The 27,567-nt window shown below is 36.1% G+C and overlaps 2 protein-coding genes, 1 long non-coding RNA gene and 1 other non-coding gene across 4 annotated transcripts; 2 read left to right on the forward strand and 2 right to left on the reverse strand.

The window, feature by feature from the left end:
- Positions 1–764: 764 nt before the first annotated feature.
- Positions 765–27,062, reverse strand: LOC105428037 (muscle-specific protein 20). The gene is made up of 5 exons (XM_011640092.3): positions 26,903–27,062; positions 15,675–15,756; positions 4,860–4,989; positions 1,548–1,668; positions 765–1,309 (listed from the first exon to the last, which is right to left on the reverse strand). Exons 1-5 carry the CDS (start codon positions 26,924–26,926, stop codon positions 1,118–1,120), a joined length of 549 nt encoding a protein of 182 aa, XP_011638394.1. The 5' UTR covers positions 26,927–27,062; the 3' UTR covers positions 765–1,117.
- LOC148935146 (uncharacterized) lies at positions 8,568–9,659 on the forward strand. The gene is made up of 2 exons (XR_016140573.1): positions 8,568–9,080; positions 9,413–9,659. It is a non-coding gene; the product is annotated as an uncharacterized LOC148935146 (long non-coding RNA).
- Positions 16,480–16,620, reverse strand: LOC112552690 (U4 spliceosomal RNA). Its single transcript, XR_003096739.1, has one exon. It is a non-coding gene; the product is annotated as a U4 spliceosomal RNA (small nuclear RNA).
- Positions 19,513–24,619, forward strand: LOC105428022 (myophilin). Its single transcript, XM_011640070.3, has 4 exons — positions 19,513–19,658; positions 22,435–22,634; positions 22,722–22,842; positions 23,220–24,619. The coding sequence occupies exons 1-4, from the start codon at positions 19,653–19,655 to the stop codon at positions 23,397–23,399; spliced, it is 507 nt and encodes a 168-aa protein (XP_011638372.2). The 5' UTR covers positions 19,513–19,652; the 3' UTR covers positions 23,400–24,619.
- Positions 27,063–27,567: the final 505 nt, after the last annotated feature.

Genomic DNA, 27,567 nt, shown 5'->3' on the forward strand with positions numbered 1-27,567 from the left:
AATTAACGTAATTTTATTCCTCCTGGCTCTCCGATATCGAGCATTGTCTTCGGCATTGACGTGTGTCGTTCACGTGTGTGGTAGAAGAAGCGACAGAGGAGAGCGTCGAGCAACGGCGTACGTGCAACGGCGGCGCGGAGCGCGCGGAGAGGGGAAAAAAACGGAGCGGCATGATTTCGGATCAGCGGGAACACCGGCGTGTTCCGTCTTAGGATGCTCGCCTGATCCTCGAGGAGCCTCGCAGTGTAGAAACCGGTCAAGGAATGCGTGTAACGCGTGTACGTACACGTCACGCCCACTCGTCGTCCACACGTCACGTACGAGACCCGACGACGTTCGCATACGCGCCTCCGCCCGCGACCTGCATGCGTGTTGCGTCGTGCCGCTCGTATACACGCCGACACGCCGACATGCCGACACGCCGACACGCCGACACGCCGACACGCCGACACGCCGACACGCCGACACGCCGACACGCCGACACGCCGGCGCCGCGCCGCGCACGTATACACGCGGCACAATGAGCGATCTCGAGAGCGTCTGCGGGAAAGTCGACGCGAACGTGACACGCGTGCGGCCCGGAGACGTGTGCGCGCACGGACACAGAACACGCGGTAGAAGACGATTGTCGGAAGCCGAGCGGGCTGCCAGGAAACTAGCAAGAGCGACAAGATTCGCTCTAGGAATTTCGCCGCGAATATAGAAAAGATATAGATTGTATCCGGCTTGGAATCCACTTGGAGCGGGAATGAAGAGTTTAGTCGTCTCGATGCACTGTTCTCGTGTATTGCTTACTTCATGAAATACATTTTGTCATAAATAAATATTCATATTATAAGACATGAAATAATTAACACGCCTGATACATTTGTACGTTGACATTCATTGGCGTTCAATTTTCTTTAATGTCTGTAAAGATATTCACGTTCTCTCTAATTGTAGAAGAATTATAAATATATAATTGTAAAGAATTATAAATTATTAGTTCGCTCGTTTAAGCACTGAACACTGTAAACACTTCATTTTCCTAATTTTAAGTTATGATGACATTCAAAAAAATACATTTTGCAAACAGAATATTTTCTAACGGCAATAAAAAAAATGTAAATTCTATAAATTATTTTCCAAGAAGTATCTTTCGCGTAGCCCCGAAGTTTTGCCCGGCTTGTGTAGCTCCCTTGTTGGTACCAGCTTGAAGACCGATGAGTCCTTCGCCAGCCCTTAGCTGTTCCTCTGTAAAAGCTCTTTTATTCTCCTCCGCTGGTCTCGGGCCGAGCCAAGGACCGCGCCATTCGGGATGCTTATACGTCTGTAAATCACAAACAATGTATTTTCATTTTTACCTAATACACTTAAGAAAATAATATAATCATTATAAAGTGCATGCTGAATTCATAAACGTTACTTGTTCTTTCAGATTCGCAAAAACGAAAATTTATTACATAGTATTTGTCAAAAAAATCCTTTTTAAACAAATCTGCTTTTACTTTACTAAAATATTAATAATCTAAAAATAATGAAATGACAAAGTGCTATTAATTAATTACCGTTCGTCCGATGGCAAAGATGGTGTTTGTCACTTGAGCGATATTTTTACGTTCGATCAGATCAACAGCTTGAAAGAGATCAACGTCAGGTACGCCATATTTCACACAGGCTTTCTGGAATCTGGAAAAAGGTACGAAATACATATATTTATCAATACGATCTTTCAATGGCTTCAATAAATTCCATAAAAAAATGAAGTATAATGCTTTTAATAAATTCAATAAAAAAATTCATATAATTTTTCATGATCATTTGTGAAATATTTTGAAAAATAAAGAAAGAAAGAGACAGAAAAATGTCTACATTGAGGAGCCGTGGGACGCACCGTGTCAGAAATGGCAACAAGTCAAAGGAAGGAAAACAAAGGCGAGGGAGAAACAAAAGAGAAGCACGCTACGTTCGACTCCTTTATACGGCTGCTCGCCGGAGCTTCGCCTTGAGTTAGCGACGCGCTTCTATTGTTCGGCTGCAATTATCGCGGCGTAATTAACGGATTGTGCGGCAACCAGACGAGAATACGACAACGCAGTGGGCTTTTGTTCTTCACGTCGCAGAAATGACGGGTCGCGTGTGTCCGTTTAACAGGATAACAGAATCGTCCTTCGTTTTCACTTCGAAGACGACGTCACCCTCTCAACCATGTCTACCACAATGGAAATTGCCGATCTCGCGCTTCTTTGAGAAAGAATTTGTGCATACAAATGAGGATTCGTGCAATTTTATATATTTGCACATCTGTCATTGGAAAAATTCTTATATTTTAAATATAATTCTTTTATTTAATCTTTATATGTATAAATCATGTATAGTTATTATTGATATTTAATTTTAATATTTTTTTATTGAAAATAATGACGATATTTCAATTTAATATATCAATAATAAAAAGTAGGAAAAATTAAGGAAATGATTTCTTTTAAATGTGTAAAATGGTAATATTCTGAGCTTTCCAATGGCTGATAAATATAAAATGTAAATGTAAAATGTGAAATGCGTTTAGGAATACAATGTCGCAAAATTTATATAATATTATTATATTAATATTATATCAATATTAATCTAATTATATATAATATTAATTATATTTATTGATTTAAAATACGTACATGTTACATTACTTTAATATTCTTTTTTTTAATGCTTTAATAATTTTACATTTTAAATTAATTTCATTTTTGTTAAGTGTTCCAGTTAACGGACTTGTCTTAAATAGAAAATAGAAATGTGTTGAATATTTAACACAAAGCTCTTAATTATAACAGATTTTTAAAAATAAAACTATCTAAATTTCTCCGTAACTGTATAGGAATATTAAAAATAAAAATTGTTGTTCCCAGAAGGTAGAAAACCTCATCAGAATCCATAACCACAGCGTATATCGATCAAGCATGATCGATCTGTTGCACTCGGGCGGAGAACGTGAGGCAGGTCAGTGCTCACGAGCGGTCCGACTATCAGAGCCGCATGAGGGGACACCGGGTTGGCGTGCGACACACGAGATCCCTCCACGTTGTGCAGTGTACGCGTGATCTTACGCTTGGCTCCGCCAAGACACAATGTGCAGCGAGCACCGGCGCGTGAGGCGGCAACGACGGCGGCGGCGGTGTGGCCGCGGCGGCGGCGGTGGCGGTGGCGGTGGCGGTGGCGGTGGCGGTACACCGCCGGCGACGGGGACGAGGCTGCCCCGCGTATTCACCTTCGCCGGGATCATGCTGCTCGCGTAGAAAGGGAGTAACGCGGAGTGGCCGCGCTGCGCATCGTTCGCCCCACTACTTCGCGGGGACGCGCTCTTAAACATTCAAAACGCGCCAAACGCCGAAGAAGCGCGACATGCGCACCGCAATGCACGACGGCGACGGCGACGAGCGCGAGACGCGCGAACGCGAGAAACGTGGAGGCGCGCGTCCCGTTCCCTCCCGGGGAAGAAGATTGCCGAGGCGGCCGCGAGATCGTCGGAAGAGAAAAGAGGATCGTGGGGAATGTACGTATCCGACGCATTTGTCCGGCAGCCGAATAGGATATAATCTCGTTTATCCCGCTTAGCGAGAAAAGGGAAAGTTAGTTTTATAGACCATTCGAGGGTGCGCTTCTTTTTGCACTGTCCTAAAATCACCTCCTCGCAGGCAAATACTTCATCAGGATTGTAGCAGTGTGCTACAGGCGTTCGACTCGGATATATCCTATTTTCGGATTGCAACTACGTCATACATATATATCGCCGGCCGATTATTTATGTGTATTGTCAAAAACGTACAACATGTGAGGCACTTAAAGGTAAAAGGACACTTCAAATTTGGAAAGAAAAAAATATTACACTTGGAATCTTGTGGTATGGCAAATTGCCGACTGGTGACTGACAAAAGTTTGATAAACTTTGAAAATTTGATTTTCAATTGATTCAATAAACTGATTAATTCGCAATGCATTGCGCTAATTTTTTATGCATATGCATATATAATTTGGAGGAGCTTGATATATCGAAGAAAAAGCATAAAGAGCGCGTGTGATGTAACGCATGAAGGTTCGCGGCTTCCTGTTTTCCGCGCGTTTGTGGAAGCGGCCACGCTACGTGTCTGCCGCATATATCTATCGGCGCTTTCACTTTCATCGCGCTCCAATGTATAGTCGATGGTCCCGACCTCAGACTTTGTCGGTTCTCGGCTGCCAGGCAAGCAGAAACGAGTTAGGAGCCGGTGATACGCCTCGCGGAGAGTTTCGCGCCCAATCGCTCGGTCCGGCGATATCGCGCGACTCTCGAAACTCGGCCGAGTCTCGCGAGGGTCAACAATCTCTCGACTCGCAACGACGGTCGTTGATCGGTGTTGTCGATACTCCGCAGTCGAGGAATTGACGCAAAACACTGTCGATTGCGTAAAGTCGACGGCAGATTAGGAGATCATGAAGATGCAGGAGGCGCGACGCCAACAGAAGGCGGGATATCTCACCGCGCGAGGAAATTATCTGACTCGCTTTTTGTCGACGCGGAATATTTTTACATTACAGGAATATTGGAAACGTTAAATATACGTTAGAGAAATAACGATCGACAACTGAGTATCAATAAGTAAATTAATAATTAAAAATATTAATAATCATTAGCTAAAAATCCTTCATTATTGATGAGAAATTTATAGCGAAAAATATCATCTCAAGCAGAATCTTAAACTTAAATATTAATTATTTAATGAATAATTTCATAATAATTACATATCATATTATTATATTTTGCAAGATTTACTTAATATTTAAATAATTTTCCATATTTTCTTGAGTGTATTTATTGTCTTAAATTCAATGTAATATATACTTACTGATTAAGATTGTCCATCATTTTATAATCTCCACCAGATGTATTGATCTTGGAAATCAAACCAGGTTGCAATTTGTTCATGAGCCTGCAGAGCAGAACGCCGTCTCTCAAAGCGTCTTCATAACTCAAATCTATAAAACATGTAAACATATACAATTACATTTCATTATATAAAACATTGCAGTTAAAACAAAGTATGAATGATAAACAACAATAAGATTTACAATTTAGAGATAATAAAAATTATTAATTATCATTTCGAATTATTATTTCTTTAGATGTATAAAAGATAAGCAATGATTAATATGGCGCGTAATATGTAATCAAAAATTTAATCACAAAACGATTTAATAGATAATAAACATTGTCGTTTAATCTTGCTGATTAATTGCAATTAGATATATGTGCACAATTTTTTTGGGGATCTTGAGGAAGATGTCTAGCTGTCAAGAAAAGAAATTTTGAAATCTTAATTTTATTTGTATTTTGCTTTTTAAAGAGTTCGTGCGTTTATCAATCGCATTTGCATGGAGAAAGCCTCGAGAGAAAAGGAGAGCGTTTTCGCCCGATGGCGAAAAGAATGTTGATGACCACGGCGGCACCAGGATCGCAGAAACGACATCCTTCCTTGCCACGTCCATCGCCGAAAACCGCGCTCGATTCCGGGGGCGGGGAACCAGAGGCTTGCGCGATAGAGTTGAAGCGGCGAGCTTTGACTTTCGCGCGGAACGGCGGAATATCCAGCGGCGATTTATCAATGCCAAACCTGCCACGTGCTTTCCCTGCCATCGGCCATTTTTTCGCGCGATATACCGCGCGCTGAATGGGTACTCACCTCCCCTCCCATTACCCGCCATCCCCCCTCATCGCGCTCCGCCCAGTCGGGTGGATTGGACGGATATACCGCGAAATAATAACCGCGAACGACCGGGCCGAGTGTGCAACCAGCGCTCGCTCATGGCGCCCCATTATGCCAAGAGGCGAGCCAAGGGGGCATGGCATTTTTTGTCATGTCAAACGAAGAATCAGGAAAGGCCGATTGCGTCTTGTGGGAGCGCGCACTTTTTGCTCCCATTGATCTGCGTGCGCGACGCCGCCGTTCGCCGCCGCCGCCGTTGGCGTCTTCCCCGTCGGTGGTAGGCGAGTTCCGGCCGACTCGAGCGTCTCGACGCGACACAATGCGCGGCCCGTCGCCATTCGAAAGACACGACGCGTCTCGGGCTCCTAGGGGCGCAGCCCGCCGCAAGAGCTGTGCGTATCGCGTCGGGCTGTCATTGCGTTTTTTTGTCGCTGCCTCCCTCTCCCCCCTCCCATCTCCCGCTTTCGCCCCCTCTGCCACCTCACGTCACGATACAACCGGTGTATCGATGTATCCAATCTATCGGCGCGCGACGCTGCCGCCGCCGCCGCCGTTACCGCCGCCTCCGCCGCTATCACCGCCATTGCCGCGGCAAATTGTATCGACGCGCGGCATCCCGAAGCGCAACAGTTGGCATAATTCCTCCTCTCTCTCATCCGCGGAATTTTTTCGATATCACCAAAAGAACAAACTGACACTAATTCCCTCAATGTCTTTCCTCACTTTTGTTCGTCTTATAAACTTAGCAAAAGCCATACACACGAATACGGAATCGTTATCTTGCTAGGTTGGAATATATTATAGAAATACGTATGTCGTACTCGCAATGATTTAGATAGAACACTGTAGTAAAGCTTTATGATTACAGTTCATAAATTCTCCTTTTTTCAATTTGCTTATAATTAAAGATTTTATTTATTTGGGAATAAAATGTTGGAAACAGATTAGAAATAATAATACAAAGATTGGAATAAAAATTCTATTAATGTATACAAGACTGCAAATAATAAAACAATTATATACAGTGCATAACCTGCCTTTAATCTTTACGATGTGTTAGACTGTCGCTGTATATAAATTTACGCGAGAATATCTTACATTATTTTTTCATGATATTAATATATTTTTTATATATTATAATTTTAAATTTAATGTTCACATTCATTTTAAATTTAGTATTTATCATATCATATTTGAAATAAAGTAACTCTTAAACACTCTTGTAGAAATAGAATACCTTTTTTATGTCTAATCTGTTAGAAAAATATGTTGCATATAAAATGAGAAATAAATTTTAATAATCCGAACCTGTTTACATTGAAATCCACGATAAGGGAACAAAAAATTTTGCAAAAACCGCATATTTTATAAAAAAACATCAAGAAAAAAAGAAGAACAACTATGTCTCCTCAACAATATATGATAAATGAAACGCTATTTCAATATGTGATAAAAGTTTCTTATTAATTAAAAGATTTAGAGGATTTTCGGGCGGGAAGACACGTGCTAACTGTCTAAAAGACTACTAGCCTGATCCTGCAAGGACGACGCGTCACGTGGTTTTGAGTTGGTGGGGATCGCGCTAAACGCCTACCCCGAAATCTGCTCGCCTAGTACGCGGCTGGTCGTATGCTTGAATTCTCGATTGACGAGCCATCGACAGGCGATTGGTTCTGGACGGTCCGTCGCAATCCTGATCAGATCTAATTACCATAATACTAAACGACAATCACATTAATTGTTGAATTTCGATACGATATAATTTCAACTACGAACTTTCCAAAGATACATGAGTCATTTCTTTCAGAAATATCCTTTATAATCACCTCATTAATTAAAAATCGCTTTTTCTGGACAGTTGAGAGAGTGAGAGAGAGAGAGAGAGAGAGAGAGAGAGAGAGAGAGAGAGAGAGAGAGAGAGAGAGAGAGAGAGGGAGGGATGGAGGGAGAGAGGGAAAGAGAGAATTGATCGGAGAGGAGAACGAGACCTGTTGCTTATTTTGTGTAGCGCGGATGGTTCGGTTGGTATCAGGGACGTATTACGCGTTTCCGTCATGTTCGCATTTCCGCTTCCCCCGAACCTCTCTTTCGCGTTTCTTGCGTTCTTCAGGAACCCTATCCTTGGGGACATCCTTTAACTCTCTCGTGCATATGAAGTGAATATTAATATCCGAATAATGAGATGATAATTCGATGCAATATATAAGAAAAATTTGCAAAATTTTATTAGTTGAATAGAGCACATACAATTTTCTTCAAGACATTTTTCTTCAAGAATTTAAGCGCGTTGTCCCGAGAAATTATACAAATTAAATTTTACCACTTATACAAAATTTTATTATTATGATGAGACGTAATGCTTTATTTTTTATAAATGTTAATATTAATAGCAAGAGTTTTAGAAATAGATTAAAAAATTAAATTAAGTTGTACATCTTATCTAAAAATAAGTGTTTTCAAATAACGATTAATTCCCTTATTACTTTAAAAGCATTTCGTTTATCGAAAAAAAATATCATTTTTGTTTCTTATCTTCTTTTATATGCGGATAAGTATATTTTTCAGAAATATATCTTCAAGAAATTCCGAAATTCTGATTCATCAAATTCCAAACGAACGAGCAAAGAAACGATGGACACGGTGTGAAGTGTTTCAATAGCGTAAAAGCACAGGCGATATATTGTTTTTATCCCTCCATAGGTGGGGCGATTTCGCGCTGTATAACGCCACCGCTTTTCCACGATATCCAGGCAGCATCCGGTTGGCGTCTCCTCTTCGACAAACAAATGCGCGGTGGTACGCGCGGGCCAGCTGTCCCGGGAATAAACAAGCGTGACATGCTGATAGGTTCCTGGTAGTGTCGAAACGCGGTGAGATGTCGTAAACCCGAGAAGATGACAGAAAATCAATAGCGGGACGCCTTCGCAGCCCCGTCGTCGCGGCATCGATACTGTCTTCGCCCGTTTTTTCTTCCCGCACGTCTGCGGATGGTCCGCGCGTGATGCTGGCCTGATCGTTTTCAGACGCCGTGCGTCTTCCTTCCGTCTTCGGGAAAAAATCCCGGAACGCAACAATATGTATCGGCGGATCGGGACTATTCCCGCGGGTGATACTATCCTGCTACGTTGACACGTCACGGTCGTCATGTTGGAAGGATTTGACGTGAAATCGATGGCACACCTCCGGTGCATCCCGTTGACGTCGGCAATTGTTGCGATTCGATATTTTTTAACGTTGTCGATGATAAGTTGTGGATGGAAAGGCAAAATCCAGGATGCAGACACCGAGGAAGATCTTACGTTAGGGAGGGTCGTCAAATTGCGGATATGCTAATGAGCAGCCGTCGGTGTTTACAAACGTCAGGTATGTTACACAGTGTACACATGACTTTCGACGATGTCGATGATGACGATGATATCGTCAACATTATCGTATGGTCATTGAAAACTCGTCGTATACGCTTTAATCAGCGTGACAATTATTTTAATTACTATTCCGACTTTTATTATGCTTCATTGCCCTTGATAAGACAGAAAAGATTAATGCTTTCGAGATTTTAGCTTAATTTCTATCGTATAAATATATAAAAAAAATGTGCTCTTTCAAATCTGCTGTGGTGAGCTTAAATTGTACTTTGCAATGTACCTTGTATCCTTAGCGTTTACATCGCTGATAAATTTGGTACTTTATTCTAGACAGAAGAAACCCATTGGAGAGAAAAAGACACGATGAACGCGCTTGCGTCACCATCGTATCGATTAAATGTCAGACTCATGTCATAAAGACGTCACAGGCACGGTTTTCACCAGGACAACATCCTGCGCTTGAATTTACGACCACCAACGTGGCAACAGGTCTCGCGGGAACTTAACGTCGTTGTACGCAGAATCCGAAATTCCCGCCGCTTTCTCCTCTGCCTTTTAACACTAATAAATCCAAGAAGCAAGTATTTATGGTCATAAGATAATATTCATTCATCATCTGGTTTCGTATTTCGATTTGATTTAACGCATGAAACAAGATTCACAATTGGAAGATAAAACATATGTTAACGATTTCCAGAACATTTTCTAATGGCAATTAAAGAAATTAATAAATTCATAAGTTAAATTAAAAAGACTATATATAATTAAATATATAAATGAGATTTTTAAAAAATATAAGTAGTATCTATATATATAAATATATAAATGCTATCTTAAATAAAATAGAAAAATAATAAATATAATAGACACGAAACCATCTCATTTTTAAGATCAGAGGTATTTTCGAAATAAGTTACGAAGTAAAAGAAAATAAACGAATAAAGATCTTTAAATTCGGCTATTATAAACGCTTTTATAGATATTCTTCTGCTATTAACATTTAACCACATTATGCATTATGTCGATACGAAAGAAGTCACGCAGGTGATGGTAATGCACATCATGGTCATAACACATTCACCCCCCGGAACACGTGTGCGCTTGCTCGCCAATCTATAACTCGCGGCGAACCACCTGTTGATCGCACGACGCTCGTAAATCTAGCTCGAGGCTGTAATCCTGGTAGGCTCGTCTCGGAATGACGTCATTGACGATCTTTTGACGGACAACTGACACTCGCGGCCCATCCTCGAGTGATCGGCTGCCTCCCGTCGCCCATTGCCCGACAATTTCTTTCTGTATCGAAGAAATTCTCCTTACGCCTCTTGGCCTCTCACCGAGGATCCTCGCGACGCGCGCGAGAGGAGCTTACCAGGGTCCTCCGCGCGGAATGGAACAATGTATCCATCCCCATAAATTTATCTACTGCTCGTCGTTGCTCCCCTAGTAGACACGAGCTTTCGTGACGTCACGCCGTGTCATATGACGAGAACGTCGACAGTACTCGATGATGCTCGATGATCGCGTTCGACCTCGGACGTGAAGACATCCGAGACCGATACGAGTGAGGGAGGGAGGGGCGTGAGGCAGGGAGGGAAATGAGGCTGTAGGACCGTAATTTAGCGAATCGACCCGTCGGCGACGGGTGTTGGCGGGACACCCTATAAATCCCTCAAACGTCTGCTGATGCCCTGGTGCACTCGAACGACTTACGCCACCGTGACGGACGGATGACTGACGTTTCTTCTGTTTCGGAAGCGTCGCGCGTATTAGCGTGATGCTAAGCAACGTCCACATCAATGTAAATCGCTCTGAGATTATCCCGAACAAAGAGGACACTACTACATTGGAGATCCGCGCAAGAACGAGTTATCCTAGCGAATAACAATCCTGAACAAATCGAATTTAAATGGCACTCTGCCATCCAGTTACGTATATAACTCGATTGTGCATAATCAATAGATTGCATTATCCGATATGTGCAATCACAGAAACACTATAATGATATTTCCTCAATACAAAGGGTGAATCGCGATATCCAAATTATGATCGTTTGGATGGATAAAAATTTGAAAATAAAATTCGTGGAGAAGAGGAAATTATTTATCGAAGTTATCGTATATCATGGATCGCTTCGAAATAATTATAAACGCGGAGTAATTATATATAATAATTGTCAAAGAATGAGGAAGTCAACGTGGCAGAGGTCAAGAGGTGACACATAAACTAGCAGTGGGAGATACGACTATCCAGAGTGCCATATGCGGTCCTGGTACGCCAGCGTCCCTACGACGTAACATGATGTACAGATGACGGTAAATCAATACACATCGTTGATTACTTCTATTACCTCTATTACCTCTAATGTTTGGAAGAAGTAACGCCAGCCACGAGAAAAATTAGAGTGTTTATTGATAATGACATCGAAATCGGGGCGACCGAAATACGTGTTCGTAAAACCATATTCATTGTATATGCGGTAAATAAATATCATGAAATATTTGATACCACTGATAATTAAAATTAACACGAGTATGCAATAAATATAAAAATATGAACACTTCTATAGTTACTTATGATAATTTCTCTGATTAATATTATAAATTTCTGGTTTCACGACATTTGATAATTAGTTTAATTTTTAATTTAGGTTTCTTCTCGTCGCGTAAAAAATTTTATCTATAAAATATATTCGAAGTGACAGACTTACTTTAGCATCTAAGATTACTAGAGATTCGGTTTGATAAAAATAAAAATAAAAATACAACGTATATAATTGCTCAATAAATGTGTGAGGTACATCTCGTTGAATTAGCTCTCGAATATAACTCGATTCTCCCTTTACGTTACGTGATTATTGATATTCAAGACGAATATCCTTCGCGACAAAGTCATTAATATGATATTTCGCGATCGAGACCTGTCAGACAAGGATCGTGCCAAGCATGCCTCGCGAGCTTCCGGGAACAGGCTACCATCCCTATTTGGAAGTCCCATGGGCTACCTTGAAACTTTCATCAAATTCCCGCTGCGCGTGCATCAGGATTCCAGTGTCTAGGATCAAGAACGCGCGGCGAGAGGTGCGTGATTGCATCGTGACCGTTTTAAGTTCAATTTTAAACGAGTCAATAACATCAAAAGCTTCGACTATCCGGCTTGCATCCTCGCGTAGAGCTCGAACTCTATGTACCGTATATACTGTCTATTGTGATCCAGACCACCCCTAGATACGGTTCGTCGAAGGGTCTAGAAAATGGATACCGACTACGTGTTCTCAAAGCACCAGAGCAGCAGGAAGAAGACGAAATAACGAGATATCACTCCCCTAAGGAATAGGGATGAGTACAGGATGTTGCATAATTATAATATCAATTGTTGTGATCATCTTCGTTGATAAATGGTGTAATACGGCTTATTGGCTTATTTAGTTCTTAATTATTATATATATATATATATATATATATATATATATATATATATCATTCCTTTATATTAATTTCGTATAAATATCGGAATATTCATTTATATATACACTTAATTACAAAATGTCTTACTGGAGTGTTCTTGTAAATAATATAATATCTAACAAAAGAATTAAAAGAAAAACGATAAATATAAATAACGCTACAAATCAAGAATTATATTGATATTTTGCAAAATTTAATAAGGATTTATTTAAGTCGTCAGGAGAAATTAATATTATCGTATCGAAATATTTTTGTGATTAATGCTTCAGAAATCGGATTGGATTTGTTTGATTTTTTTTTTTTTTTTTTTTTTTACGGACGCTTGGACCCGCGTGTTTCCGACAGGTATATGCTCAAGGTTTGCAAACACCAGGCTGTCATTTCTTCAAGAGAGCTTTCTTGTAAACCGAGAAGACCCCCACTTGATGGTCGTAAGTACCGAAGTTCCTAGTGGGGATTAATCATGTGCCCGAGTGGGGGTGGTTTCATCGTTTGGCCACCTCCATCGCGTCCTCGGCACAACCAGGATGACAGTCATAGGTAGAGGCTCGTTAAATCTAAATACTCGACTTAATCAGTATTATCAAGTACATTTCAAGTTCTTGTCTACTTAAAGCGTCTGGCAAAGGTGACAGAAAGAAAATTCGCGTTTGCGGTAGCCAATCAAAACGAATGTCCGTGACGAGATCTCGCGGTTAAGAAGCAGCAAGAAAATCGAAGTTTGTTAAAAATTTATTGAATACATCACAAAGAAAATTTTCTTTTAAATTCCTACTTATTTAAATATGCTGGATTTAAATATGCTACAATATTTAGATTCACTGTTTATTATTTAATAATAACTAATAATTCTTCAATAATACTTAATTTTAAAAGAAAGATAAAGCTATTACTGGAATCTTATTACAATTACGAATCTTTCTATAAAATACAAAAGATACATTTACTATATAATCAATAAATAAAACTATAAGTTATTTATATTAGTAAACTGAAATAATTGACAATAAAAAATGAAAAGTTTTTGAGTAGAAATGAGAAGATGTAGAAATAGAAAGTTTTCCTCTTTTTTATGACTGTATTTCCTTATTTCGCGCGCGCGCAAGATTATTAGTTCATTTAAGGATTATTAATTAAAGTATAATACGACACTGCATCACGAATGATACTTTTAATAATTAACAACATATCAATTTCAATGAAATTTTATATGATTTTCAGTTTGTGCGTCCATCTTAGTCCGATTATTCATAGGTGAGAAACGATTGGCGAAAGAGTAAGCGGAGCCGCGCAAACGTACGTGAAGTAATGTCGATTGCGTCGACGCCTGGCGTGTTTGTCGCATCAGGGGTGTATGCCGAATCGAGGGTTGTCTGCCGAGACATGCTCGATAGGGTGGCTCGCAATGACGTAACAAAGCGCGCGTTTTGCCAGGCGAGTATAATGCGACAGGAGGGTAAAACTACCCTCGGTGGTTCAAGCAGAGTTCAGTAATCTCGTAAAAATCGTAAAAATTGACACAACTTCGATATAGGTTCTTTATCTCGCTTAGTTTTTATTCAAGTGATATAATTTCACAAAGGATTGTCATAGCTGTATATTTATCGACAAGTCTTGCATGAAATAAAAAGAAAATTATATAAAACACTATCGTCAAAATAATTACAATACTTGAAGATATAAATATATTTCCTTTAAAAATATATGTGTCAATGAAATGTGAATGATTGCTGTAACGTAAATTATATTTACACATTTCTCGTATTTTTATTTACATCTATTTCTTCCAATGATTTAATTTTTATGATAATAATTTATAAGAAATAATTCATAATTATAGTATCAGTATTTTATATCGTAGACATTTCAAATCAATATCATCCTGTACCGCGCAAACTCGTCGTCACAATTACATTTTGGATCATATGACGAGTATTCTATATGGGGGAACTGACCTCGACGAGAAGCTTAACCTTTGCGACGTCACGCGACCTGACATTTGTATCCGGCAATTATGTGATTCTAGTTAGATAACGGTACACGCTTCCGCCCCTTTGGCTGAGCATTTCACTCCGATGGGGATGCAAACTTGGAATCTCAACGTTTTCGGACTCTCATCACGGAACAGGAGTTCATATGCGTTCGTAGAATTAAATGCATGATTCTTATATAAGAGCATCGATTTTATCTACTTTTAGAAGAAAGACGCGCACTGGAAAATATTCATATTATAAAAGAAATTGTTTCACACATTTTTATTACTTGTGTGTTATAAAGTAGACGTATACATACATTGAAGATTTCTTTATATTTTATACGCCTATTTGATTCATATTTGTTTGATTCAAACAAATATAATTATATATAAAACATTTATATTTTTGAATGACGATATTGCGTTTAATTATATTACTGTGATAGAAAAAAATTCGATTGTTTGAAACAATTTTTTTTTATGAAATAATATGTTCTTTGATTACACTAACTAAATGAAATAAAATATTAACTCGCAAGTAATATGCAGCATCGCCGCCAGATGGATGCGACGAACTACTATTTCTCGTAAATAAAATCTACACTAGGATAAAATAAAAGAGTATTATAAGAACGTTTCGATTATTTCTAGTAAAATAATTTTTCAAAGATGGATCCTCAAAAAGGAGGATTGCACTTTGAAATCCTTCGAAATAAGAGGAAGCTCCAAGATAGAAGTAAATTAAGTATAATTTTGAACAATACAACTATTATGACGAAACCTAATGACAAAAAATATCTATATAGGATAAAAATTTATATAAGAAATTCAGTATTTTTATTAAAATAATGAAATTTTTTGAATAATTTAATAAAAATGTGAGAGGAAAAAAAGTGAGATCAATTTTTTCCAAAAAATATTTTCTTTCAAAAAAATATTTACTATTTAAAAAGTGAGAAAATTGTATTTTTTAATTTAAACAATGATTCGGTTGAATTATTCTAACGAATAAATTTTTTTAGATTTTATAAAATTTAAGAACATTTTTATCTGTATATATGAGGTAAATAGGAATGAAATGCTGTGCATTAGACATTTTCCATAAATTAAGATAAAACGTTACTTTGATCAATTTATTTTAGAAACTCACGTGGTGGAAATCTCTCGCCAATTACAGTCTCCATCCATTGTTGAGCTTCAGCTTCCTGGCTTGCCTCGCGCTTGCCAGCAACCTACAATTAGAAAGTTATAGTTAAAACAGGAAGTTGTAAAATCTATTGAAAGCAAAACATATTTATAAGATTTCATTCTCTAATATTCATTTTAAAAATAATACATGTTATTCAATTGCATTTTTCTAAACAACTTCACAAGAATTTAAATCGAAAATTAACTCAGAGTTATGCTTGGCATCTATTCAGGCAGAAGAAAGATGAATATTGTTTATTTTATATTTTTCTCATGCAAGCATCTATATATAATTTTAGCTGAAAGATCTAATATTATATATATATATATAAGTAAACAAAAATAATTTTTAATACAAAAAATAGAAATTTGCATTTATCTTTTTTATGAAATTTTTTCCTCAAATCTTTTTATTTATTTGAGAGATATTTTTTTAGTAAAAATAATATATATATATATATATATATATATATATATATATATAAAATACGAAAAAATTTAAAATATAAATTATAGACAATTTATCTACTTATTAAAAAAAAAGTTTCTGCTTTAATATATTTATATTGTCACAGAGGGAATATTGAATTAATATAGCCAAGAGATCTAACTTTTCCTTTCATGCCCTTTGTAAAGAGAGAAAATGTGTCCTCTTTAAAAGCAAGTAATGGGCATAAGGTATAAGAATATTCGGCTAGCGATAAAGTCTTATAATTCTTAAGGCAAATATTTTCCAGAAATATTTTATGTTTGAATTCTATAACCAGTTTCCGCAGAAACTTTCAAAAATTGCCGTAGCCGATGGTATTTCACATCGTCATGGCGGGGTATTGGTAAAAGTTTTCAACTAGCAATAATCGCACCTCAGTAGAACTTCATTGGTTACGATATCGCCACTGCGCAAAGCTGACGAAAGAGCCTGCTGGCCTCATATTCATAGTAGTACTGGCAGACTTTTGATGACGAGAAAGTGTTCTACATAGACTCCACGTAGCGGTCGTTTCTCAAACTAACAGGCCGATTACCGAAGAACGCATTGATGCGCAGGACGGCACACTGGACTCGTCCAGCTGTCTATACGAATAAAATTTGTCATTGTTAACGGATAATTTAAACAGCAGACCGGCCGGGTATTTGCAAGAAAATATATCTGAACAGGATTGCATGATGGTAGGAGGATACGCGCTTGAGAATGCACGCGTATTGAACGACGCGATGCTCTCCCCTCGTCTCTCTTTCTCTTTATTTCCCTCTCTTTTTTTCTTTCATATATACTCAATCAGAATCATGCTACTGCAGTATAATAAAACATTTTGTGCAGGTTTATTTAATATTTTAAGAATAACAATTCTGAATGTGACAATACTGTTAAAATTAAACTCTTAAAATTTATATTAAATTATAATTATTTATTATTATATTTATTTATTAATTATTATATTTCTCCAATCTGTAAACTGTATTTTATATACACTGAGGAAAAAATGCTGTTGAATCAACAGCATAGTCTAATTGGAAATAATTTTGTTAATTCAATGACATTATTAATGAAATGAAGATCTTGATTATTAAAACAAGAACATGATATACTGTTTCATTAATAATGTCATTGAATTAACAAAATTATTTCCAATTAGACTATGCTGTTGATTCAACAGCATTTTTTCCTCAGTGTATATAAAATACAGTTTGCAGATTGGAGAAATCTTCATCACAAATCACGTATTTGTAATATTTGTAATTTTATTTAATACAGTGCATGCTGTCATTACGTACACGTAGAATATATTAAAAGGACTAATTGAATGTTCTAAATAATAGTTTTATATTTTAAATTGTATATTTTTTAAATCATATATTCTATATTTTATATAAATAGTAAGTAATACTTATGTGACAGCAGTGTCTCATGAGAGAGTGATGTATCGCATGTATGATGCTGACATCAAACATGTTAAAATATTAACAATCGTTGTACTATATTACAATTAATAAAATTTTATTATGAATTACATTTTCAAATTAGTATAAATTTCATTAAATAATATTGAATCAATGTAATGTAACCGAGGAATTAAATTTCAAAAAGTAAGATAAGATAGAATAAGATAAGATGGCATTGCTTGGTAATACTCTGAAATAACTGAAATAACATTGATATATTTTGATATATTACATGGAACAAAATAAAAATTCAATATAACATACATTATTTTTAATTAGAAAATTAGAAAATAATTTTTTTTTAATTGTTACTTCTATTTTAATTGCAAATCCACAAAATGTATAGTCATTGACAAAAAATAATCCTGTTTGTATTGTATATCTGATTTTCTTTAACGTCCTATTAAATAGCTGTATCGGGCATTTATCACCATGTCAATATTCAAGGATTTCTAAACAAAACAGGTTATCTTTTTCTCAATGGATTATCGGTGATACCCCATTTATTATCGAATTATTGCGTTTTATTACGTAAAGTTTCGCGCAGACGGACACATCAAAACATCGCTTCAGACACATCTACGCAGATGCGCAGATTGCGTTACGATAAACTTGGAAACAGTGATGATTGACGAAGTCTAAACTCGGCAGTGGCATCACCCTTCGAAGTGGCCGGAGTCCAGAAATTACGACGTTTACGTATCGGCGTTTCCGTCTGGCGAATGTCCACATATGTTTAAACATGCATGACTTCGCGCAAATTACACCCACTTGTTCGAATTTTTCCGCTTCGCTGTTCCTTACGAATGCGTTTATTACAAGAAGATTATATAAAAAAAAAAAATTTGTCAGAAATCGTAAACGATATTTCGCAAGCGTTTAGTCCAAGTTACCTTTCGTCATTCCATCTTCAAGCTTCATCCGCCTAGTTTGACGAAGAGTTAGAATGAACATCTCCTCTTTTAATTCATGTTTCAACATTAAATAACAAATGGATATCCAAATAAAGACACACAGATTTTCCAAAGTAAACAATGAAGTTTGTACAAAATATATATCTTCTCTTCCATCATCTTCTCTTTACGTTACGTGAAACACAGGAATAATCGCCTCGCGAGCTAATGCGTGACCTAAATCGAGCACAACAACAACCTCTACGAATTTACGAGTCGTCAAACTAACTCTTTATACGCCCTAAATTGTTTATCAATTAAATTGCGAATGCTAAAGTTGAATGTTTAAGATTAAACGTTCTTGCAGCACGCCGTCTACGTACACTAAAAATAGAGCGCAACATCAGATGCCACGCAGCTGTGTGTCAGTAAGGAAACTTTTTGACTAATCTGTCAAATCATGAAACTCAAACTGTCAAAAGTAGCCTTTTTGAGCCGTAAACAAAAAAGAAATACACACATTACTCTCTAAACTATATAATACATAAGAATACATAAAGTTGTTCATATCTAAAACTTGCACTTTTGTTTAATTAAATTATTACAATGTTCTTCCATATTTGTGATTTACTTTGATAAGATTTATATGCAACATCGTTTGAAATGTTTAACATCATCATCATTTATTCTCCAATCTTTAGTTATTCCTCTTTCTTTTCAGAAATTTTAATTAATTATTTCGTTGCGCTTTTAGTGCCTGTTATAAAATACGGTATAAAATACGATGCGCCAAGATGATTTTCTTGCAATGTTGTATGTCTGTCCGAACATACGGCGAATCGTAATTTAATTTAGGGCCACGTCCTGTAAATAGGGCCGCGATGTCAAGATCTGGTTACGAGCGGGGGTGTGGGAATACCCACCGAAAACACTGGGCGACCAGCCAAAAGCACTTAAATATCAGCGGAGGGGATGACGCCATATAGCGTCGCGACGCGCGGCGTCCGATTTAGTTTCTACTCGACATCACATCGAAGTTTCAAAGTCACACGCCGTCAATTCGGAAAAGTCATCGTCGTCGAGGAAATAAGTCCAACAACAAAATGCCGGTACGTTTCCCTCAGGGCAAGCGAGATGCTGCCGTATTTTTTTATTCTGCCTTCCCCGACGATGACAAGCAATCGCGATTCGACGTGACGTTTTAAGTGAAAAATACACTTGTATATTTTAATACAAATTTATTTATTTATTTTTTTTTTATATACAAGTGTAAAATGTACGTAATATACGAAATTGATCAAATGTGAAAATCACAATAGCTTTTTGTTTCTTCTTGTCTTATAAAAAACGCGCAATAATTAATGATAATATTTAAGAAATCAATTAGAAGGACACCATTTTTATTATTCAGTTATAACAGGCGGATATCATCGATCATTTAAAAGTTTTTAATATATGACAGTCCTACATTTATAGTTGCAATTCAATTTATCACTCTGATACATCGTTTTACGTCAATGCTCCCTTTTGATGTATGTCTCTCCTCTACATCCGGTGTATTTATATCCTAACATAAATAACGTTATGCAACACTAACTTTTCGACGTTATCCTAAGGCGTGGAAGGAAAACAGATTTAGAGAATATCAGCGGGTGACTTAACGATGAGTTTCTCAATTTAACTAAAATTCGAGTGTGGTTTCGGGTGCAATTTTTGCAGTAAGAAAAGTCTACACTCTTTATCTCTCTTATATTAAGAAGAGGAGTTTGACGTTCGATTTCTATAAAGTTCTTTATATTATCAAAAATAAAATTATTTTTTTAAAAATTAATATTATCGATCATTTAGTTAGTAGTGTTAATTATAATCTTTTTGTACACATTTGAAATAACACAAAATATTGTGCTATTACAATGCAATTGTAATGATCTAAAAGGCAACTAATTTATTATGAATTTTCCTTCTTTTTTTTTCATTAAATTAATATATCACTTATTATTATATTTATTTGTTAGTTCGATCGATTGTCATTTGTTAGCTTATGTTTTCATTTTACTTTATGTTTTAATTTATGTTTACGTCTTATTCTATATTATAATCCATTATGTTAAATGAATGTAGATTTGTGGAATTTCGCAGGAAGGAATTCCTGAAGGATCTCCGCTACGTCACGCTCGATTGTAATATTCAATTCATGCGCGAAGTCGACACGCCGCGATGCATCTACGGCACAGGTGCGCGGCTTGATCTGTCGCCAGCCAATTCGCTGGAGATGCAGAATCATATTGCCGACCCACCCAATTTAACTTTAAATTTAGTGAGCGATCGCGGCGTCCCGCATCACGTTCGCGAAACGTCCTCGGAAACGGCGAGGCCGCTCCGGTACGAACGGAAACCACTCCCCTTGAAAATGGAGCTTAAAATACCACCCCGAGATGGATGTGACGAGGAACACATTGCCTCGACGAGTCTGACACTTCACAGATAAGAAGTCGGAAATTCTGAATCAATGTAATTTCGCGGCCAATACGAAAACGTCTGTCGATCATACGGCTGATAATCGGTGTAACGAGAATTTACTCTGGACATGACTTGTTAAATTTACTCCGTTAATGCAAATTTACTCCGGTTTAAAAAAAAGGGGGGGAAAGAAAACATGTCTTCGTCGGTTGACGTCCGTTTGACGTCTGCGTGCAGTTCCGATTTCCGTAAATTCAAATTCAGTCATCTGTGATGTTGTTACTTTGATGTGATGCTGAAAATAGATACAAACGTTTGTGCGTTTGTCGCACAATCGTGAGAAAATCGTACAATACATCATGCGAATCACGCATGCTAAATTAGAGTCAATTAGAGAGTCGCCTCCGTTATTCGGAGCAGGACTTTTTGGCTAAATCCACGTGTCGAGATATAGGTACTTCGCGCAGCTGCGCTAATCCCCACAGTGCCGAGCGATCGCGATGCCATTACAAAATTGCACAATTCCATTATATATCGACGGTATCCAAACATCATCGTCGCTTCCCAAAATATCGCACGGCTGAACGAATCGCGAATCGCGAAACGATCACGACGATATTTATCGCGCGGAAATATGTATTCGAATACGATTTTCAGAAATTTTCAGGGTTGCGGTTTAATTTTGCTATAAATACTGATTTATAGTTTTCACCGGAGGATGCCAGATTCCATTTGCGTCAGGCAGCTGTTCGTATCATAAATCGTCTCGTGTGAACGTTAAGAAATTCCAAAAGCGCGAAAGCTGTTAAGATGCTTGTCGCTCGTTTCTCACGGAACATTTGTCGTGAAATTGTTGTAAAATTTATGCGTCTGATTAAAGTGCAAGTAATTACGAGCTTCATAGGCAGTCATAATATGTCATAATATTATTTTATATGCAAAGTTTTAACGGTCATATAATATTGTAATTTATGAAAAAAATATTGTATTTCTTTTCAGTGTAAAGATTTGCTCTTTCAGCTATTTAGCAATTCAAAGGATAGTCCATTTTATACATGTAATTCATTATAAACGTAAATTCACACGAGCCTGCAAAACAGGTGTTCGATAGTTAATGCCGCTTTGCCAGTTTTCATAAAAGCCAAAACATCAGACGCCGTATTTTATTTTCGATGTTGGACTTTACGCGAGTAATCCTACACCGACACTCACCGCGATCTATTTCTGATATAGCCATTTTTAAGACATCCAGAAAACTCTTATGATATCCACATATACGCGGTCAGCGTGGAAATGCGTTTATCTAAAATAGTTTTAAGTTTTCACGGCGGGACAGAAGATGTCAAAAAGAAAAATCATTATTTCGTATAAAACTATTCTGCATAAAAAAAATTAATTTATATCTATAAATAATTATATTTTTAGAGTCGCAACAAGGAACAGGAAGCTGAAGTCCTCGCTTGGATCGAAGCTGTACTGGGCGAGAAATTACCACCTGGAAACTATGAGGACATTCTGAGAGACGGTGTGATTCTTTGCAATTTAATCAACAAACTTGCGCCCGGATCAGTTAAAAAGATTCAAACTAAGGGTACCAATTTTCAGCTCATGGAAAATATTCAGAGGTGAATAAGAACGATCCGTTTTCTTTCGATCTAAATCTTATATAACAATTTTCACATAACTTTATATTATTTGTTATCTGTTAATAGATTCCAAGCGGCAATCAAAAACTATGGCGTCCCGCAAGAAGAAATTTTTCAGACTGCGGATCTTTTCGAAAGACGTAATATCCCTCAAGTCACCCTTTGTTTATACGCGCTAGGAAGACTTGTGAGTAATTTATGATAGTAGCTTGATCAATTATAACAAGACTGTATGGTTAAAAATTATGAAATATTTATTATTTTTAATATATACGTATAATGTAAAAAAACAAAGAAATTTTTCTGATTGATAACATTTTTACATTTCGATTTTTAGAAAATTGTTCTGTTTTTTTTTCCTTTTTTTTTAGAATAATAGACAATATTTTTTTCACATCTAAAATACTGAAAATATTAAAGTCTTTCTATATAAGAAAATTAAAACTTTTTATTTAATAGATATATATATGCTCAACATAGTGAGCGTATATATGTTATAATTTATAATTCTAATTATCTATAATAATTTATAGTAAAATTTGATTGGAAATCTATTTGTAATAGACGCAAAAGCATAATTGGACCGGACCAAGTTTAGGACCGAAGATGGCAGATGAGAACAAAAGAACCTTTAGTGAAGAACAGCTTCGTGCCAGCGAGGGTCACCTGAATCTTCAGATGGGATACAATAAAGGTGCCAGCCAGGCTGGTCACGGCGGTTTTGGAAATACTCGACATATGTAAATTTTTTTTTAGAAACAAATTAACGCGTGTGTATCATATGCATGTATAACGACTGGATGGTCCATCGAACATGGAGTATGATACAATAAAAACATTGGAATAAGTCGCATTTTTTAACTGCGCGTATTAAATGTGTGTGTGCGTAAAAGAATAAAAAAAATATGCTTTTTAAAGTACTTTTCGAATTCGTAAATTTTGCAAATAACGTTTATCATTGATTATTATTGACATAGGTAAGATTGAATAATTTATGTTAATATTCCTTTTTTATAAGAATTATCAGAATTTAAATAGCCTTCCATTTCATTACTCCACCATTGCATCTCGGCAGTATTTATCGATAGCTTTTTATTAGCTTTTTTAATCGATTTTAGATATTGATTAACAGCTAATTATTTTATTCCTTTTTGTTAATTATTAGCTTTTTATCTAGTCACGGAAGAATTTATTTTTTATATTCTCTATTATGAGAATTTATAACAAAGTTGTGTAGTTTGCATGTAAACCTAAGTACAAGCTCTTTTTATCATTCATGATATTACAAAGACATGCTTTATATTTTATAAAGAATCCTATTTTACATATATACACATACAATATGTTATCATTTACACAAACAATTTTTATTGCACGATTACACATGACGTTGATGTCAAATATAATACACAAGTATACACATAATTACATACGTGTACTACAAATGTTCGATTTAAAAATAAAACAGTAACACAAAATAACGGTAACTACAAAATATTAAATAAGACATCAATATATTAAAAACATATAATATCAGTCACATATTAACATGTGTACGCTATTAAATTATTTAAACATATACATACATACAAACTACATGTTGCATAATATGTAACACATAAAACATAATATTACACTACAATATTACACATACTAATATACAAAAAAATCCAACCAATTTATGAATTTAGAATATTTAAAAATAGTTTTAAGTTTTACAATGTAATAACCAGCTTTACCTCTATGTAATATTTTGCATTAGATGATATCCAATTATATCAGAATCCGCTTCCAATTATATCAGAATCTTTTAAATTAAAATATATGTCTTTTATATCTTTTCGATAAATTGAAAAATCTAATTAAGGCATTACAAATTTGTATCATATTTGAATCATTGTATGTATGTAATACATTTATATATCAATAAATAATTTAAATAAATCTAGATATCATTCAGAAAATTATTTTATTTTTATAATCTTTATCTGTCTTTGTTAATTTATGTAGTTTGTTATAAAAAAATATTTACTGTACCTTTAAAATTCATTATATGTGTATGTGTATATAAGTATGAAATTTATGCTAATGTTACAAGCAAACAAATGTTACGAGGAAACTGTCTTAAAGAAATACCGACATTACAATTTGGAATTAAGCCAATTTCATGCAATGTTCATGATGACTCTTTCGTTCATACATTAATAATGCTACGGTAATGAAATTAATCCTAAAACATAATCTTGAACGAATACGTTACTGAAAAGATTTTTGCAATTATCAATGCAAATCTAATAGGTCACAAATAAAAAGCATCAATTGCGATATGATGAATTTGAAATTTGTATTCTTTGAATTAATTTAAATAATTCACGAGATACGCAAGCCAATAATATGTATAAACAATAGAGAAGAGTGTAATGCTCAGAAAGATAGAATCTTAGATGCTTAGTAATCTCTTTTATTTTTTTAAACTTATGTATTCAAGATAAATAATACTTATCAAAGTCAACTTACTTTCTCATCTCTTACGTATATTTTTATTTTTACGTTAGAAACGTTAATTATTAATTAGAGAGTATCTCGAAGAACTTTTTGGCGTTCTAGCAAGAGTTCTTGCTACGGTCTGTCTTCTATCGCCCGTCGTGCTTATCTTTGCACCCACGCGAATGTAAGAATAACCATCACTGTTAGTAAATAAATCGGGAACCCGCGACCACGTCATCCGCGACACGCTTTTCTTGGTTTTTCGTGGAAGTTAATGCGCGCGCGCGCGCCAATGTGCGCGTTTCTGGCGCGGCAAAATTTAATTCCTATAACTTTTGCTTTCCTTGGCAAATCCGAGTGCCTTTCGGTTTATTTCTGGATCACCATGGCACACACAGCGACCATGGCTGGACCCAGGTCACGGAATATCACTTTATTCCGAAACGGAAATCAACCTTCCCCGGGAAGAATTTATATGCTTCGGCTACTCATTATTATTAACCGCTGACATTTCGACATAATTTTTGCCAATACTATAATAATATTCAGTTTAATGTAATGTTCAGTTTAAGTGCAATTCGCATAAAGTATATTGCATAAAAATTTGCCTATTCTGAAATTATTTAATATCAGAAGATTATTTGCACCCAATTTAATTTTATCTCATCTGATAATACATTTGAAAATTATTTGATTGCTTAAAAAAAACAGGAACAGCGATAAATTTTGGTTGATGATTCATAATGTTAAAAGTGTTTCTTAAATCAAGAACTTAGCTTGCGCGGCCAATGCAGCCAATGCGCGGTTTGGAATGTTTCGTGGATTGACGTATTGTGAGTCAGAGTTTTGAAATAGAAAAGTTTTGCTGTTAAAAATATATAAGAATATATATATTATATATAAATATATAAGAACAGTATATTGAAAAATATGACACATGGACGATTTTATTTATTTTAGATTTCTATCGTAGAATGGAATTAATTATATCAACTAATCACAATGTTTTAATCACAATTAATCACAATTAATTATAGCAACTAATCACAATGTTTTTAGCGCATTTTGATTTGTTACACATGGACAGTTTATATATTCCAGTGAAATTAAGGAAATAATTATTTTCCAAATTTTTTAAGTATCTCTTTGTAATTTTTGTCATAATTTTTACAATTCTTATATTATTACTTATAAAATATTTTATTATTATACATTTTTGTTATTTTATGACAATACCATCACAATTCAAGTAAAATGTAATAATCAAAACATGATAAAAAAAAAACTATAAAAATATAAAAATTATAAAAATATAATAACTCAACATAAAATGAATTTAATTGTATAATTTTATAATTTTATAATTTTTATAATTTTTTATATATTTAAGTTAATCGTAATCAATGTAAATATACAATACGTCTTTATATGTCAATATCTTTACATTGCATATTTTATAATTAAATTATATATAGTTAAGTAATAAAATAATTATTTAACTTTGTTAATAAAGAGAGCTATTCTCCATTTAAAAAGCACATTTTGTAAAGCAAACTAGAGAATAAATGCGACTCCAAATATAATGAAATTTATAGCACAAACTATCTACATAATTAATGCAATGTAATAAAATGATAATTACAGATTACAATTAAATAATAAAGTGGAGAAACGGATGTGATTATTAGGAAAGGGAGGACACGCGATACGGCGCGGTCCATTTATCGCGTTCCAATATCAAGAAATGACGCATCGCTTACCTGCCAGAGTGGGCGTCCAGGCATGGCGGATTCGCGTAACTCGTCTCGTCAGGCTTCCTCTCCGAAAATTATTTTCCGCACGCGCCGAGAGCAGACTTTCCACCGACTCAGGCTCAAGCACAAAAAGTGCGCTCCACCGCGGCCGCGCTGCGTATATATGCGTGACAGGTGCGCGTCCGTGTTGGTAGAACGTGGGGACGCTTCTATATATGGATCACTTACTCATCACTTCACTCCAGATCCGCGAGATCTATCGGGGGTGTTCGCGGGGGAGTATCGCCGACGGCGGGACGACGCGATGGCGATCAATTAAACGACGACGATCGAAATCACGGCGTTCGCTTTGCCGGGGATTTGAATTCCTCCACGTGAATCGATGCTATAAATTTATTCGGTTCAGATTTCAACGCTGTGGACGAAAAATTCTTAATCTCGTCTCAGTTGGCATTCTTACGCATCTTTCGAAATTTCCATTTCCGCGCTCCGTGAAAGCACTGAGCACATTTTCTTACTCATTTTACTGCTCTCTTCCCTCTTCTTCGCCATCTAAAGAAATCTGACATGCTTCACTCGTGAGAATAACGTACATGCGTGAATAATACATTTTATTCCGAGATAAACAATATTACAAAGAGATAAAGAAAATAGTCGCTTTTTGCGCAAAA

Source organism: Pogonomyrmex barbatus, unplaced genomic scaffold (genome assembly GCF_055798465.1).
Source record: "Pogonomyrmex barbatus isolate J1 unplaced genomic scaffold, ASM5579846v1 scaffold6, whole genome shotgun sequence".
Classification (NCBI taxonomy): Eukaryota; Metazoa; Arthropoda; class Insecta; order Hymenoptera; family Formicidae; genus Pogonomyrmex; species Pogonomyrmex barbatus.

What these genes read in the sequence shown, in the direction of transcription:
- LOC105428022 (XM_011640070.3), top strand. An exon ending in CTCATGGAAAATATTCAGAG is followed by an intron (nt 22,635 to 22,721) that starts GTGAATAAGAAC and finishes ATCTGTTAATAG; the next exon opens with ATTCCAAGCGGCAATCAAAA. An exon ending in TATACGCGCTAGGAAGACTT is followed by an intron (nt 22,843 to 23,219) that starts GTGAGTAATTTA and finishes TATTTGTAATAG; the next exon opens with ACGCAAAAGCATAATTGGAC.
- LOC105428037 (XM_011640092.3), bottom strand. Translation starts at nt 26,926, where the DNA reads ATGCCTGGACGCCCACTCTGGCAG. An exon ending in TGGCGAGAGATTTCCACCAC is followed by an intron (nt 4,990 to 15,674) that starts GTGAGTTTCTAA and finishes CATGTTTTATAG; the next exon opens with ATTTGAGTTATGAAGACGCT. An exon ending in TCTTTGCCATCGGACGAACG is followed by an intron (nt 1,310 to 1,547) that starts GTAATTAATTAA and finishes TGTGATTTACAG; the next exon opens with ACGTATAAGCATCCCGAATG.